Here is a 17,468-nt window from a genome sequence, read left to right as displayed (position 1 = left end):
CTTCGTGAAGTCATAGACAAAAACTTACAGCGGGGCTTCATAGAACCAGCCAATTCACCAGTGGGTGCTCCAGTACTCTTTAGATCAAAGAAAGACGGAACTTTAAGACTATGCACGGATTTCCGTGGGTTAAATGCAGTCTCCCTATTAAACAAATCTCCCCTCCCGGTCATCAAGGAAATGTTAGCCCACTTGGCGGGGGGGAAAATCTTCTCTAAATTGGACTTAAGGGAGGCGTATTATCGCATTCGCATTCGGGAGGGGGATGAATGGAAAACAGCTTTTAATTGTGCATTTGGGGCTTTTCAGTATAAAGTGTTACCGTTTGGATTGGCTGGGGCACCTGGGGTTTTTATGCAGTTGATAAATGAGGTCTTGCACGACCACTTGTTCAATGGGGTTTTGGTTTATTTAGATGATGTGTTAATATATTCAAAAACCATGAGGGAACATGTGCAATTGGTTAGGCACGTGTTAACCAAATTGAGAAAGGCTGACTTGTATGCCAAGCTATCCAAATGTGCATTTCATCAAACACAAATTGATTATTTGGGGTATAGGATTTCAGATAAAGGCATTGAAATGGATCCTGCCAAAATTGAGGCTATTTTAGTATGGGAGCCCCCACGCACACGCAAACAGCTGCAATCGTTTCTCGGATTTGCGAATTTTTATCGTCCATTTTTGGAAAAATTTGCTGAGATTGCCTTACCCCTAACCGAATTACTCAAAACAAAGGGTGTGGGAGACACCCGCAAATCAAAGAATCCAGGGGCACTCCTAAAATGGACGCCTGCTTGTCAACAGGCGTTTGACCAACTCAAGCGACTGTTTACCTCTGAACCAATCTTGCAACACCCCGATCCTGACAAACCATTTGTGGTGCAAGTCGATGCCTCAGACTTTTCTATTGGTGCCCTCTTATTGCAAGGCAATGAGCAAGGACAATTAAAGCCTTGTGCTTATCTGTCACGTAAATTCTCTGAGACAGAGAGACACTGGCATGTTTGGGAGAAGGAGGCTTTTGCGGTGAAAGCCGCTTTGGAGAATTGGAGGCATCTATTGGAGGGGGCGGCACACCCTTTTGAAGTGTGGACTGATCATAAAAACTTGGAGTCCCTTACTGCCTCTCGTAAGCTCAGCCCTAAGCAAGTGCGATGGGCTCAGTACTTCAGCCGCTTTGATTTTAAACTCAGATTCATTCCGGGAAAGAAAAACTTTTTAGCTGATGCACTGTCGCGCCAACCCCAGGATTCAGGAACAGCCCCAGATGTGGTGGGAACCCTCTGGACAGATTCCCAAATGGCACTAGCAGCAGTCACTCGCAGTCAGACGCGAGCGCAGCAACCTGACACCCCTGCCGGTCCTAGAGCGATACATGTATCCGTTCCTGCAGATTTGCAACAAAGGTTTCTGGCAGAGTTGAAATCGGATACTTGGTTGCAAAACAATCAGAGCGCGGTTACTTTGAAGCAAGGTTTGGCATGGAAAGATGATCGCCTCTATGTGCCTGTAACCTTGCGCAAAACCGTGCTATTCAGGTCTCATGACGATAAAACAGCTGGGCATTTTGGCTTTACAAAAACTATTCATCTAGTGCGTCGACAGTTCTGGTGGCCAACCCTCCGGCGAGATGTAAAAGCCTATGTCAAGTCTTGCCCTGTCTGTGCTACTGCAAAACGAAAAGGGGGGAAACCCCAGGGCTTTGTGCAGCCAGTGGCCAATCCCTCCCACCCCTGGGAGGAAATCTCTATGGATTTTATTGTGGATCTACCTCCTAGCCAGAGAAAGACTGTCATTTGGGTTGTTAAGGATTTTTTCTCGAAGCAAGCTCATTTCGTCCCTTGTGCGTCTCTACCATCTGCACAACAGCTGGCACGCCTCTTTCTAGTTCACGTGTACAGATTACACGGTAGCCCCGCCCGCTTGGTGACCGACAGAGGAACACAATTTACTTCACGCTTTTGGCGGGAATTTATGAAACTATTGGGCACTAAACAGGCGCTATCCACGGCTTTTCATCCCCAAACAGATGGGAATACTGAGGCGGTTAATGCCACGTTGGAGCAATATTTACGTGCTTTTGTTAATTATCAACAAGACAACTGGGTAGACCTCCTGCCATTTGCTGAAGTTGCTTACAATAATGCTGTGCATCAAAGTACTGGGGCGGTGCCCTTTCGTACTGTATTTGGCCATGACTTTGTCCCTATTCCTGAATTGCCTCCACCGTCTACTTCGCCCACCTCCCCGACCGATTGGGCCTCACAACTGGCAGATTCCTGGCCAAAACTACAGCAAGCTTTAGCCGATGCTCAAGCCACTTATCAACGACATGCCAACGAAAAAAGGGCACCACAACCTCTTTTTCAAATAGGGGATAGAGTATACCTTTCCACCAAATACATCAAATCCCCTCAACCATCCAAAAAACTGGCGCCCAAGTTCATAGGTCCATTTCCTATTGTTGCTCAGATTAATCCTGTTACCTTTAAGTTGGACTTACCTCACAATCTCAAGCGCTTACACCCTGTTTTTCATTGCAGTTTGCTTAAACCATTCGTGGAGTCTACCCATTGGCATCCTGAGCCGCCTGCACCTCCCCCCATAATGATTGATGGTCAACAACATTTCGAAGTCAAGGAAATACTAGACTCTAGACGTTTCCATTCCACTCTGCAATATCTGATTCGCTGGAAGCATTTCTCTCATCCAGAGTGGGTCCCTGCACAACATGTGCGCTCTCCCCACTTGGTTGCTCAGTTTCACTCTGCTTACCCTGATAAACCCGCGCCTTAACAATTAAGTTTTTTTTCTTTGTGGGGGGGCGGTATGTCATGTTCCCGTTCCGATGTTTATGGTTCCTCGTAACGTTTCACATGTCATATCTGCAGTTGCGTGCCTGCCTGGCCACGCTGGTAAATTTCCTTTGTGCTGACTTGTGATCTTCTGGAATGTATGTTTGGGTTATCTCTGCTGTTCAAGGTTACTTTCTCAGGCCGATTCTAACGGTTGCTAGCATCTGGGGTGGGTGGTTGCTATGCTAGCCTGAGGGGAGGGTTCGCAACGGGAGCAAGGCTTTTTAAGTTTGTAATTGGCGCGCTTTTGCTCATTCTCAGCTTTCTTCGTACTTTGCATACTATTCATTCAATAAATTAGTTTTCTCTAGTAATTACTGATGAGACTCCTTTTATTGGAATAGGCAATCATTACAGTCTCTGTAAATCTGTTCGTTATTTAGAGTTGATTTGATTAAAGTGGCAGAGAAGTTACAATAAATATATAAATACATTGATCAATAAGTTGTAATCATTTTATACAGTTTTTCCTGTCAAACACAGCTATCTGCGCCTTTGATACATTAATTTTCAAATCTATACCCCTTGTTGCATCGTGCAGTTGATCTAACATTTGCTGTAGATCATTCAGGTTCTCAGCCAACAGAATGGCATCATCTCCATACAGAAGTGCACATACGTTCACATCCTCAACCAATGCACCTCTAAAATCACCGCAAGTATATATTTATCAATACATTAAACAAGGGGAATTTTGCATCATTTCCCCTTTCCCTAATATCACAACCACACAATATATCTACTTTTATTAATTCATCCTCTTTACCATTTATTATTCTTACATTCTAAGTTTGGTCTTCATATTCCATTGTCACCATATGGGCTCCTAGATGCTGAACTCTGCCATCCATCATGGGTTTGGTCAATCAGAGCTTTCACATAACACTTTTTTGTAAGATAAAGAAGGTATAGACTAAGTTAGCAATTTTAATCTGCCACATGCAGCATTTCCTGCTAATGATAAGATAGTATTGGTCAGTTTTGACACATTTGACCCAGAGTCACTTGCTGAGATGGGAGGCTATAGAAAAATCAAATCAAATCAAATCAAATCAAATAAATAAATAAATAAATAAATAAATTTTAGCCATTGTGCCACCAGCTCAACCAAGCCCCAGTTTTACCCCAAGTATGCTTATGCTATTCTGTGTAAAGTGAGATCTCTGATGTAGAGATTACTTCATAAGCCAACATACCATTCCTTGGATCTCATCAACTAGGAAGTACTTGCAGTGTATTGATATACACAAAACACAAAGCTTATTGTGGAAAAGCATAAAAAGGATACTGTAAAATCTAGGAAGGAGATTACAGATTCCAGCCAACCAGAAAAGAACAGACCCATTTTGTTTGCTTTGGTGCTGTCAAGATGATGGTCTGATTTTGTCCTTGGGTTCTAATGGAGTGGAAGAATTGCATAAGGCAATAGATGTCCATACTATCATACTTTGTTTTGCTTCTGACATTTGAATACTCTTGGCTTAGGAAGGAAGTAGCTGTAGATGAACGATTCTCATGCATGTGCTGGATTATGGGTGGACAAGCTGTCTCCCCAGGGGCTCCAAGTCCTCTTTTTATGGCCCTCATATCTCTCTCTACCCATAGTTGCTGAAAACCAATAACACAATCACCATCCATTCTGAGGTGGGAAAGAACTAAAAACTGTATCTATTTTACAGTTAAGCTGTAAAATATGCCTATTGCAGTTCAAGATTTAAAACCCTCCTTTTATTTTTTCTTTTCCTTCACTATGATTAAAATCCAGTGCTTTGTGAAATATAAACATGTTTTGTTTATAAAACTCAGAAAACAACAGCTAAATTTAAATGGAGAGAGGGAAAAGTGAAGTGTTTGGGAAAGCAGTCCAAAACTCACCATCCCTTGCATGCCAATCCAGTGTCTTCATCCTACATCCTGCGCATCACTGACTGAGAATGAGAGATGTTGGTTAAGCCTGTGTTATGATGTAAAAACTTCAGAAAAGAAAGGGATAGCAATGTCTTTTCAACTCCAGTTTGCAGATGGGAGGTTTACAGTCAGTACTGGGGAAATGCTCTCATTGGCCTGGCTCCTAGGCAGATGTTTCCTGAAAGTTTGCACCCTACAGGAGTGCCAGGACTTACAATTTCTTATAAATTAGCAGCATCTCGTCAACCATCTTCTATTAAGGTTATAAACCCTGATTTTGCATCTCTGAGCCTCTTCCACATATACTTGCTAAAAATTAGTGGGGTAATTCCCCACTCTTTTAGAAACATACAAAACCGATTGTGTAAGTTATAAACTTGGCTTAATATACCGGACTTAAACAAATAAGCAAATGAATCCCTCTGCAAATCTCACTCCAGCCCCAGTAATTCTGGAGAGATCCAAGTTCAAACTTGCACTCAGCTGTGGAGTTCACTAGAGAAGCTTGCACCCGTGACTCTGGTCAAGAACTGCCTTACAGGCTTGCTTTGAGAATAAAAAAGAGGAACTGAACAAGGTTTGCTGTCTTCTGGTCTGTGAGGGAAAGAAATGGGATATGAATGCAGTAAACTGTAATATCTCTAGATGTGATCAGCTGACTCCATATTCAGCTTCCAAAAGGTCATGAATGGGGCCAGGAGTTAACAGCTCTTAGCTGTAGTTTGTGCCCAGCATGTTTTGTTTGGAGATATATAGCTTCTTTCTTTATGTGGAGGCTCTGTCCAGATGATTTTGCCAGCAGTCATGAATAAAGCCTTCATTTATGCATTTGCTAATTATAAAACTGTCTGGACACTGCCCCATAGGTAAAACTGTATCAGCTGGGGTGATGGGGATTAATCATTGTAGAATGGTTGAGGGGGAATGATCTGACTGTGGGTTTGATAGGAGATCATGTTGGCTGGGCTGCAGTCCAACACACCCAAAAGGCATCGGCTGGGGAAGGTGGCTAGGAATACCTTCACTACCAGTTGAAGCAAAACAGGATAGTTGGAACATTCAGAAGTACACTGATCCATTTAAGACTGTATATGTCAATAAAATCCTTAAAAATAGGCACCTCTTGACAGCAGCCATCCAAGCCACATGTGCTTTGATTTCTGGACTTAAGATAGGAATCTGTTTGCTCTGTGGTTATGGGATGCCAGCTGTGTTTAAAAAGTTGCTCTCCCCAGATGCCTTCTTGCCCCTTGATATTCAACTGCCTAGAGAAATGACAATGCTTTTTTCTTTTCCAAAACACATTAACAGGTTTTAATGAAGACCTAAGAGTGAGCAATGGCATCCGAAAGATAGCTGATGAGATATCTGCGTGTTAGCTTTTCCTTGTTGATTTACTGTTTTCTGTCTTTGTCTCCCTGTTTATTTCACTTATACAACTACAAAGTAGCATTTATGTCATTCATTTCTATTGAAGGTTTAATTTTAAACCAGAGGTATACCGTACTACCAAAATCCCAGGGACCTTTTTTGGCTCTTGAATGCCTCAGCTGCAGTCCACAAATAACTCCAAATATTGTTACCAAATTATAATTTTCAGTGGAACAGAAGAGGACATTTATTCATTACATGACTGAATAATAAGCATTTTAATTGTATTTAATTTTAATTATATGCAAAATACATTAAATCAGAGTTTGCGTTGTGGTGGCTTTACCCTTGATTTTTTGAAACACGGCTCCCAGTACATCACTCTAAGGGCAGAAAAATTGCATGCTCCTATGGACCTCTTTTTTAAAAAATCAGGTTAGAGGCCCAGAATTCCAAGTATTCATTGCCACTTCCTGATTCTTCTGTCATAATGTTTACTTCTCTCTCTTTTATAACAATGGAATGATGGTTGCTGGTAGAGAAACTGTTGCTAATGGATTCATAGAATTACAGAGTTGGAAGGTGTCAGTTAGGCCACAATTCTTCATGTAGTGATACATTCCAATGTTTTTAAAATGTAATTCAGGAGTACATTTGCATGTGGATCAACCCTGAAGGCACTTTCCTTACTACAACTCTAGATTTAGAATAATCCAAAATATATTCCAGTACTGATACTAATTTGGGAATTTGATGCTGATGATACTCAATTGTATATCTCCATCCTGGGTGAGGTAAGTGATGCTGTGACCACCCTCTCCAGGTGCCTGGGGGCTGTAGGGGTCTGGATGGGGAACGACAGGCTTCAGCTGAACCCTGCTAAGATGGAGTGGCTGTGGATTAATGGCTCTTCCGTATCCGGGACTTTGTCATCTTTGGTTCTGGATGGGGTTGCACTGCCCCAGACAGACCCGGTGCATAACTTGGGGGTTCTTGTGGACTCATGGCTCCTGCTCGAAGAGCAGGTGGCAGCTGTATCCAGGAGGGGCTTTGCACAGCTTCATGTTGTGCACCAGGTATGCTCTTTCCTGGATCGGGAAGCCATTCGAACAGTCACTCATGCCCTTGTTATCTCCCATATAGACTGTTGCAATGCGCTCTACATGGGGCTACCCTTGAAGAGTATCCGGAAGCTACAGCTGGTCCAGAATGCAGCCGTGCGGGCTATCTTTCGTGCCCCTAGTAGGACGCATATAACACCTCTACTATGCAAGCTGCATTGGGTACCAGTCTGCTTCCGGGTCCAATTCAAGGTATTGATTATCACCTTTAAAGCCCTACATGGCATGGGACCAGGCTACCTGAGGGACTGCCTCTTCCCCGTTACGTCATCCTGTCCCACTCGATCATGCAGAGAGGGCATTATTATTAGCTCTATGCAATTTACCTGTTAGTTTCAAATAAGGATTATATGTGTATGTTTATCATGTGAATAGGGATGAAAGTCATATTTCCATCCCAATATCTTCTAAATGTGCCAAATGTCTCTTTATAAAGGAAATACAATGATGCTATGAGTGAAAATACAGGTAGTCCTTGACTTGTGACCACAATAGGGACTGGAAAATTTGTTGTTAAGTGGTGTGGTCGTTAAGTGAGGCATCATGTGACCACACCCGCTTTTATGACTTTTTTTGCTGTGGCCATTAAGCAAATCACTGCAGTCATTAAGTGAGACATCAAATGATCACCATTTGTGACCTTCCCTGCCTGCTTCCCCATTGACTTTGCTTGTTGGAAGCTGGCTGGGAAGGTTGCAATGGTGATCATGTGACTGCAGGATGCTGCAACTGTTGTAAATGTGCAACGGTTGCCATGTACCTGAATCATGATCACATGACTGCAGGGATGCTGCAACAGTCGTAAGTGCAAGGACTGGTCACAAGTCACTTTTTTCAGTGCTGTTGTAACTTGGAACGGTCACCAAATGAATGGTTGTAAGTCGAGGAATACTCGTAGAGCTTAGCCCCTGCTGTGATCTCAGAAGATCACATAATACCTTTCTAATTGTGCCTGTAATGTATTTTTCACTTGACTGCATGTACTCCATAGAGAAATTGATGTCAAAATATGACAAACCTGAGAATCCGGAAAATTATACTCCCCCATTACTATATGATAGCCTCAGTTTAAATTTAAAAAATCTAGGTGTTTGTCTTTTCTGTAAAAAAACCTTAATACCTGATCAATATGCTTGAAATAACTTTAAAGTATTGGTTTAGGAAAACTCTAAAAAATATTACCAGTCTTGAACTGATATTCATTTTTACAACATTTAAGCTCAGTGGAATGTTTAGCTTTCTGTTTATATCAGTTTTAAGCTGAAATAAGATTCTCAGATTCACAAAGCCTTTTTACATAAATAGATTTTTCCCATCAAGAAAGAAGATGGGGGAGATGGGCTGATAACTAAAGATTACAGAATTGTACATTGTAGGTTGAAAAATCTGTCTGGAAGCAGCTCAGAATACTGTGTGACACAGGGCATATTGAAGAACAGCTGAGATGCACTCTCCCCAGGGCATTGACCCTGGGAGGGCTTTTTCCCCAAACCATGTTCCTGTACCTTTAGCAGTAGACTGACTTGCAGTATAAGTAAAGCTTACTTTCATGCTGTGATTAGCACATCAAATTACAAAGCTTAGACAGATTTTATGGTCACAGTGGCAACTAAAGTTCTTGTTGTTACCCCCCTCCAAAATGTTCCTTTATCACTTACTGTTTGTAAGCTTGCTATTTGTTATGTCAGTCTGAGATGATCATATATGCTTTGACCCGTTGATTGGCAGCTGCCCAAGTCTGTGATAGTTGCTTGGAACAACTTTGTATTCTATGTTTCAAATATGCTAGATAGAAAAATAACCAATACTTTTTAAAAATGGGATGCATAGTTATTCCTCTCTTTCCATTTTATATAAATAGCTCTTTTTATATAATAAATATAAATAGACACCTAGCTGCCTTTGCCTTCTTTTCTACCCTGCTGCTTCTTCCTTGCATCCTTGCATTGTGTATTGTTCCTTTTGCTTGAAATTATCTTTTTCTACATCCTCTTCCTTTTAAGGTCCATTTCTTTAGCCATTTATTTTCTGCTTTGGTTTCACCTTGATTGGATTTTCCTTCCTATGGCTCCGTTGATTTCTCCACCCACACTACTAATACTGAGTAGAACTTTTCTACTGCCTAAAAAGTTCGTAGAACACTGTGTTTTGTATGCAGAGTATCTGAAATTCCCATGAGAATATGCTTGTTCTCAAAGAGTCATGCCATTTGAAATAGGCAATGCTGGTCTGGATGTATCTATGTGCCAACATAGCATTAGGTGATAGTAGAGGTCTGGACATTAATTAGTGGTAGAGATTGTATTTTGTACGCAGGATATCCTAAATCTAGTATGATATAGAGAGGTCGCCCAGAGTCGCTGCCTGAGTGAGATGGGTGGGGAATAAATTTGATGAATGAATGAATGAATGAATGAATGAATGAATGAATGAATGAATGAAAATATAGAGGTTTAGGTGGGGAGTTATTTAAGTGAAAAGAATCTGCTTTCAGGGTGAGAAAATTGGATTTACTCAGAATAAAGCATTATTCAACCTTACTTACCAATCCTGAATGTGAGTTGGAATCCTTCTGTTCAGAATTTTTGTTGTTTTTCTGTCTATGTAGTCCACTAGAGGTAGGCAACCTGATGCCCTCCAGATCTTTAGGGCCACAGATTCAATAACTCCTGCCCCTTATGCTGGCTGATGTTATGGGAGTTGTACTCTAAAACATGCTGAGATTGCTTTCACTGCAGTATGGTAATAGTGGATGCTGCAATCAATAGCAACCTCTCATATGGATAAGAAAGGGAGCTCAATTGCCTCATCTTCTTTACCTCAATCTTTTGGAGCAGGAATGGGCAATATATAAACAGTCAGATGTAGTTTAGTATGGCCAATGCAAACGAATACAGGTAGTCCTCACTTAACGACCACAGCTGGGATAGGAATTTCAGTCATTAAGTGAATCCAGACCTGATTTTACTATCTTTTTTGTGGCAGTCACTAAATGAATCACATGGTTGTTAAATGAACCATGTGGTTGTTAAAGCAAATCATGCAGTTCCCTATTGATTTTGCTTATTGGAAGCCAGCTGGGAAGGTTGAAAATGGCAATCACGTGACCACTAGATGTAACCGTTGTAAATGCGCAATGGTTGCCAAGTGCCCAAATTACAATCACATGACTGCGGGGATGCTGCGATGGTTGTAAATGCGAGGAATGGTCATGAGTCTTTTTCCAGCACTGTCGTAACTCTGGACAGTTGCTAAATGAATGGTCATTAAGCGAGGACTACCTGTAATGGGAGTTGCCATTCATTAGAATTTGGAAGGCCACCTATAATCTACTCCACTTCTAGACAAAAAATCTCTCTGTTGTGATGGCTGATAACTGTAATTTATTCCCTCTTTCATTTAAGATCTTATCCAATGTTGCCATCTATCTGTGCACCATCTGTGTGGGTATCATGTCTTACTACATGGCAGACCGTAAGCACCGCAAAGCCTTCCTAGAAGCCCGGCAGTCTCTGGAGGTCAAGCTCAACCTTGAGGAACAAAGTCAGCAGCAGGTAAGAGTCAAAGAGCTCCATCTGTAGCTTCTATTTCATTTCTGTCTTATATCCACATGGGCAATTCAGAACTTGAGTTTAATATCTAGGAAAGTCCATTTCCTCAGTTTTTGATTTCTAGATTTGTATGTAGGTACATATGAATGTGCATGGCAGAACTGACTTTGCATCAAATTCCAGATCCTCAGATACCTGAGTTTGTATGGCTATTACTATTTTATTTGTTAAACTTATACTGTTGGTTTTTAGCTGAGTGCCGTACATCATGCAGGTGGCCATACTGAGGTATGGAGAAACAGATAATGATAGTCAGAATGTATGGAGGTGATTATTTTATTTATTGATTTGTTCATGGGATTTCTATATCAGGCCTTAATTGCAATTTTCAGGGTTGCTTACCAACAACATAATTTAAACAATGAGAACAGAAATACATTTAAAAACAAATAGCTAAAAGTTTTTTAAAGGTTGTGAGAATGATAATAGTCTTTGTCTGGCACTAAAAAGACATCAGCAAAGCATGAGAGATAATCTGAGTGAAGACTGCCAAACTGCTATGATTATGACACATGCAGGTGTTGTTATCATGCAAATATCTTGCATACCCAGTATCTGACATAAGTTGTAGAATTTGCATGATGACATCATTCAACACATTTCATCCTTTATCTTCTCTATCCTCCACCCTGGACACTGCCCACAGGTTAAAATTTTAACACTGCATCCTTTTTATGGTCTGTTCTATACAAATCTTCTGTTGTGTGTTGACAGTTCCTGCTACCTCACCTGAGAGATTACATAGTACCTTCCCAATGATTTAAGTTCTTGGGGAGATAACATTTTATGAAACATTTTGAGATCTTTACTGTATATACTGCCATGTCAGTATTGCCTATTCCTGAATAAACTGATAAAAGCTTCCTATGTGGGTTAAAAACAACATAGTGGAAGATGGAATTATTGGTAAGGTTTGTGTAGGGATAAGGAATATTGAGATACTGCTTCTTTTGACAGAAGAAAATTTGTGCTTGGCTTCATTTATTGATTCAACAGGAAAAATGTATATTGGGATAGCCAATGAATGGCTCTTGATTTGTGCAAAGTATTTATAATAATTGGGAATTATGGTTGTGTTTTCTTTATTAATTTACCAGTATTCCATATAAAAACTTCCAGACTAAGAAAACTAATCACTTAATACAAAAATGATAACACAGAACTCCCTGCCTTTGAAAATGGGAGTGGCATCTCCAGAAGTTCAGACCCACAATTTTTTTAATGGTTTGCAATTATAACTTGATCATGTATTATTTTAATCTTTGTGAACCATTTTGGGTCTTTTGAAGAAGAGATATTCTTTAAATATTTTTACATTAGTAATAATATTTCTTCCCAGCTTGTCATCTTATTGGTTGTGCTGGTTAGGGCTGATAAGAATAAGAGTCTAACAACACTAAGATACCAAAATCTTGTCCAATCCTGGTCTTCACTCTCTTATTCCACAGCTTTCTCTGGAATAACCTCGTCAAATTGCTGAAAGTCCTCTTCAGTTTAAACGCTGTTCAACTTAGCTATCATTGGAATATTTTTGCTTATTTGAGATACACCAATCAGGGTTTGGTGCAAAAGACATGCATTTTGAATTTAAGAATTCTGAATTGAGGAATGTATTTCAAGTATCAAAGTACTCTCTTAGTTACTCCAAGCTTTGTTCATTTCAGCAGTATAATTTAGGCTGAGATGTTGGCGGAGTCATTTTATTATGTTAAGTTACCGGGGTCAGAAGACTTGATTACTGAATTATTTACAGGCCCAGTTCAACTTTCTGCCCATCTTTGCCCCAACTCATATCCCCACCCATTGATCATCTCAAAGGATGGGAAGTTGAGCAAAGCCATGTTACAGATTGGAGGCAAAGGTGCAGATCAAGTGCGCGAGTTGGAGGGCCTGGGAGGACTGGTGCAGGCCACTCGAGGGAGGCCAGGGAAGGGCTGGCACAGGCCACTTGCAAGTTGGAGAGGGCCGGTGCAGGCTGCGTGCAGCTGGGTGCTGCAGGTGGGAGAAAAAGCAGGAGTGATTTACTGGAGCGACTTGCGACCTTCCCTGCGACCTTCCCCATTGACTTTGCTTGTGAGAAGCTGGCAAGGAAGGTCGCAGATGGCAATCACGTGTCCGTGGCTCACTGCAGTGTGGTAATCGTGAGGTGGGCACCCAAGTGCCCAGATTGAATCACGTGACTGTGGGAATGCTGCGACAGCTGGAACTTTGAGGATTGGTTGTACATCCATTTTTTCAGTGCTGTTGTAACTTTGAACGGTCACTGAACAAATGGATGTTAAGCTGAGGACTACCTGTAAATCACAGTCTGGTTTGTTCAACATAAATTATCTTTTCCATATTTATTTTTGTTTCTTCTTTCCTTGCTTGCTTTCTTCTGTCCATGTGTCTGTTTTGGATGTACATGCTAACTATATAAGCGAATGAAGCAGTTGTTGTTGTTGTTTATTCGTTTAGTCGCTTCCGACTCTTTCTGACTTCATGGACCAGCCCACGCCAGACCTTCCTGTCGGTTGTCAACACTCCCAGCTCCCCCAGGGACAAATCCGTCACCTCTAGAATATCATCCATCCACCTTGCCCTTGGTCGGCCCCTCTTCCTTTTGCCCTCCACTCTCCCTAGCACCAGCATCTTCTCCAGGGTGTCCTGTCTTCTCATTATGTGGCCAAAGTATTTCAGTTTTGCCTTTAATATCATTCCCTCAAGTGAGCAGTCTGGCTTTATTTCCTGGAGGATGGACTGGTTTGATCTTCTGGCAGTCCAAGGCACTCTCAGAATTTTCCTCCAACACCACAGTTCAAAAGCATCGATCTTCCTCCTCTCAGCCTTCCTTATGGTCCAGCTCTCGCAGCCATATGTTATTATGGGGAACACCATTGCTTTAACTATGCGGACCTTTGTTGTCAGTGTGATGTCTCTGCTCTTAACTATTTTATCGAGATTTGTCATTGCTCTTCTCCCAAGGATTAAGCGTCTTCTGATTTCCTGACTGCAGTCAGCATCTGCAGTAATCTTCACACCTAGAAATACAAGTCTTTCACTGCTTCTACGTTTTCCCCTTCTATTTGCCAGTTATCAATCAAGCTGGTTGCCATAATCTTGGTTTTTTTGAGGTTTAGCTGCAAGCCAGCTTTTGCACTTTCTTCTTTCACCTTCATCATAAGGCTCCTCAGTTCCTCTTCACTTTCAGCCATCAAAGTGGTATCATCTGCATATCTGAGATTGTTAACGTTTCTTCCAGCGATTTTAACTCCAGCCTTGGATTCCTCAAGCCCAGCATGTTGCATGATGTGTTCTGCGTAGAAGTTGAATAGGTAGGGTGAGAGTATACAGCCCTGCCGTACTCCTTTCCCAATCTTAAACCAGTCCGTTGTTCCGTGGTCTGTTCTTACCGTTGCTACTTGGTGGTTATACAGATTCTTCAGGAGGCATACAAGATGACTTGGTAACTCCATACCACTAAGAACTTGCCACAATTTGTTATGGTCCACACAGTCAAAGGCTTTAGAATAGTCAATAACACAGAAATAGATGTTTTTCTGAAACTTCCTGGCTTTTTCCATTATCCATTGGATATTGGCAATTTGGTCCCGAGTTCCTCTGCCTTTTCTAAACCCAGCTTGTACATCTGGCAATTCTCGCTCCATGAATTGCTGAAGTCTACCTTGCAGGATCTTGAGCATTACCTTACTGGCATGTGAAATGAGTGCCACTGTTTGATAGTTTGAACATTCTTTAGTGTTTCCCTTTTTTGGTATGGGGATATAAGTTGATTTTTTCCAATCTGATGGCCATTCTTGTGTTTTCCAAATTTGCTGGCATATAGCATGCATTACCTTGACAGCATCATCTTGCAAGATTTTGAACAGTTCAGCTGGGATGCTGTCGTCTCCTGCTGCCTTGTTATGAGCAATGCTTCGTAAGGCCCATTCAACCTCACTCTTCAGGATGTCTGGCTCTAGCTCACTGACCACACCGTCAAAGCTATCCCCGATATTGTTATCCTTCCTATACAGGTTTTCTGTATATTCTTGCCACCTTTTCTTGATCTCTTCTTCTTCTGTTAGGTCCTTGCCATCTTTGTTTTTGATCATACCCATTTTGGCCTGGAATTTACCTCCGATGGTTCTAATTTTCTGGAAGAGGTCTCTTGTCCTTCCTATTCTATTGTCTTCTTCCACTTCTGCGCAGTGCTTGTTTAAAAATAATTCCTTATCTCTTCTGGCTAACCTCTGGAATTTTGCATTTAATTGGGCATATCTCCCCCTATCACTGTTGCCTTTTGCTTTCCTTCTTTCTTGGGCTACTTCTAGTGTCTCAGCAGACAGCCATTTTGCCTTCTTGGTTTTCTTTTCTTTGGGATGTATTTTGTTGCCGCCTCCTGAACAATGTTGCAAACTTCTGTCCAGAGTTCTTCCGGGACCCTATCTACTACGTCCAGTGCCTTAAATCTATTCTTCACCCCCACTGCATATTCCTTAGGAATATTAGTGAGCTCATATCTAGCTGATCTGTGGGTCTTCCCTAATCTCTTTAGTCTGATCCTAAATTGTGCAAGAAGAAGTTCGTGATCTGAACTACAGTCAGCTCCAGGCCTTGTTTTTACCGACTGTACAGATGTCCACCACCTTTGGCTGCAAAGGAGGTTGTGAATCTGGTTTCGGTGTTGTCCATCTGGTGAAGTCCATGTATAAAGCCGTCTCTTAGGTTGTTGGAAGAGAGCGTTTGTTATGCAGAGTGAGTTGTCTTGGCAAAATTCTATCAGCCTATGTCCTGCTTCGTTTTGTTCTTCCAGGCCATGCTTACCTGTAATTCCAGGTGTCATTTGACTGCCCACCTTAGCAATCCAGTCTCCCGTGATGAAAATAACATCTCTTTTAGGCTTATTGTCCAGTAGGTGCTGCAGATCCTCATAGAACTGCTCTACTTCAGCTTCTTCAGCATCTGTGGCTGGGGTGTATATTTGGATCACTGTGATGTTAGATGGCTTGCCTTGAATTCGAATTGAGATCATTCTATCGTTTTTTGGATTGTATTCAAGCACTGCTTTAGCCACTTTACTATTAATTATGAAGGCTACTCCATTTTCTCTGTGATCCACAGTAGTAGATCTGGTGGTCATCTGATATGAAGTGGCCCATTCCAGTCCATTTCAGTTCACTGACACCCAAAATGTCTATCTTTAACCTTGACATCTCCCCAATAACCACATCCAATTTGCCCTGGCTCATAGATCTTACATTCCAGGTTCCAATGGTGTGTTGATCCTTAGAACATCGGATTCGCCGTTCGCCACCAGCACCATTGGCCACTAGCCGTCCTTTCGGCTTTGAGCTAGCTGCATCATCACGTCTGGGGCTAGTTGAACTCATCCTCTGTTCCTCCCCAGTAGCATTTTGACCATCTTCCGACCTGGGGGTCTCATCTTCCGATGGTATACCGAGATATGTCTGGTTGTCCTGATCCATTTAGTTTTCACGGCAAGAATACTGGGGTGGGTTGCCATTACCTTCCCCAGGGATCGCATTTAGTCTGACCTCTCTGTCATGACCTTCCCGTCTTGGGTGGCCCTTCACGGTTTAGCTCATGGCATCACTGAGATGCCTAAGCTCCAGCACCACGACAAGGTAACGATCCTTTGCTGAAGAATGAAGCAGTAGCATGAATTAATATCGTACTCTGAGTTCAGATTCTACATGGCACTGATAACAGATTGAAATAGGTAGAAGGCTGAAGTGCTGAATGTAAAATCTTTTTTATCTATCTGTCATGCTGGCTAGGGAATTCTGGGAGTTGAAGTTTACACGTCTTAAAATTGCCAAGGTTGAGAAACACTGCTGTAGATGGGAAAAAATGAAACAGAGAGACAAAGTAGTTTACTTACAAAGGTCATGTGGTAAATTTGTGGCAAATGTAAGTATTAAAACATTGTTTCTTAGCTGGTCTGCTCTATTGTGAAAAAAGTTGGTCTAGCAAAGTGCAGTGCAGTCATACGAAGTTTATATTATATATTCCTCCAGTTTTCCTCTCAGCAACAATCCTGTGAGGTAGGCTGGGCTGAGAGAAAGTTACTGGCCCATCTCCAGATTGTGTGTGAGAGCCATGTTAGTTCCTACTCAGGAGGATTTTCCCTTTTTCCTGGAGTTTAGGATTTCTCATTTAAGCTTGTGTCTCATTGGGAGGATTCATCCTTGTTTATACTATTATAGATTGGCTGTTTTCAGTGAAATCGAGAAAGAGACCATGGTGACAGTGCCGTTCCCATAGCAACCCATTCTCTGTATCTGCTACCAAAGAGTAACCCTCTCCGGCCCTCAGTAAAAATCCACTTAATAATCAAGTTATTTTCATTCAGAGCAATTCTCAAAATAAAATTAGAATTTGCTTTTGAAACAAAAACTTCATGAAGATAGCTAGTTGAATACAATAAACCCTCAGTTTGACAGAACATTTCTTTTCTTTTCCATGTAGCTTGTCTTCTCTTGTGGGCCTGTGCACCCCAGTGATGGGCCCACCATTGTATAGATCAGATGAGCTGAACCCAACATCCCCTCTCAAATGGAGCATGGGGGAAGGTCAGATTTAGTTTGAAGGAGACA

At 41.6% G+C, this 17,468-nt stretch overlaps 1 protein-coding gene across 1 annotated transcript in view; it reads left to right on the top strand.

Annotated features, from left to right (window-relative positions):
- Window positions 1–17,468, top strand: part of ADCY3 (adenylate cyclase 3) — a 113,045-nt gene that overhangs the window by 33,564 nt on the left and 62,013 nt on the right. The window contains exon 3 of the mRNA XM_063300705.1: window positions 10,663–10,812. Coding sequence (XP_063156775.1) covers window positions 10,663–10,812 — 150 coding nt within the window. The remainder of the gene's footprint in view (window positions 1–10,662; window positions 10,813–17,468) is intronic.

The sequence above is a fragment of the Candoia aspera genome, chromosome 1 (genome assembly GCF_035149785.1).
Source record: "Candoia aspera isolate rCanAsp1 chromosome 1, rCanAsp1.hap2, whole genome shotgun sequence".
Lineage (NCBI taxonomy): Eukaryota > Metazoa > Chordata > Lepidosauria > Squamata > Boidae > Candoia > Candoia aspera.
Note: the sequence above shows the minus strand (reverse complement) of the source record. Positions and strands in the feature narration are given on the sequence as shown.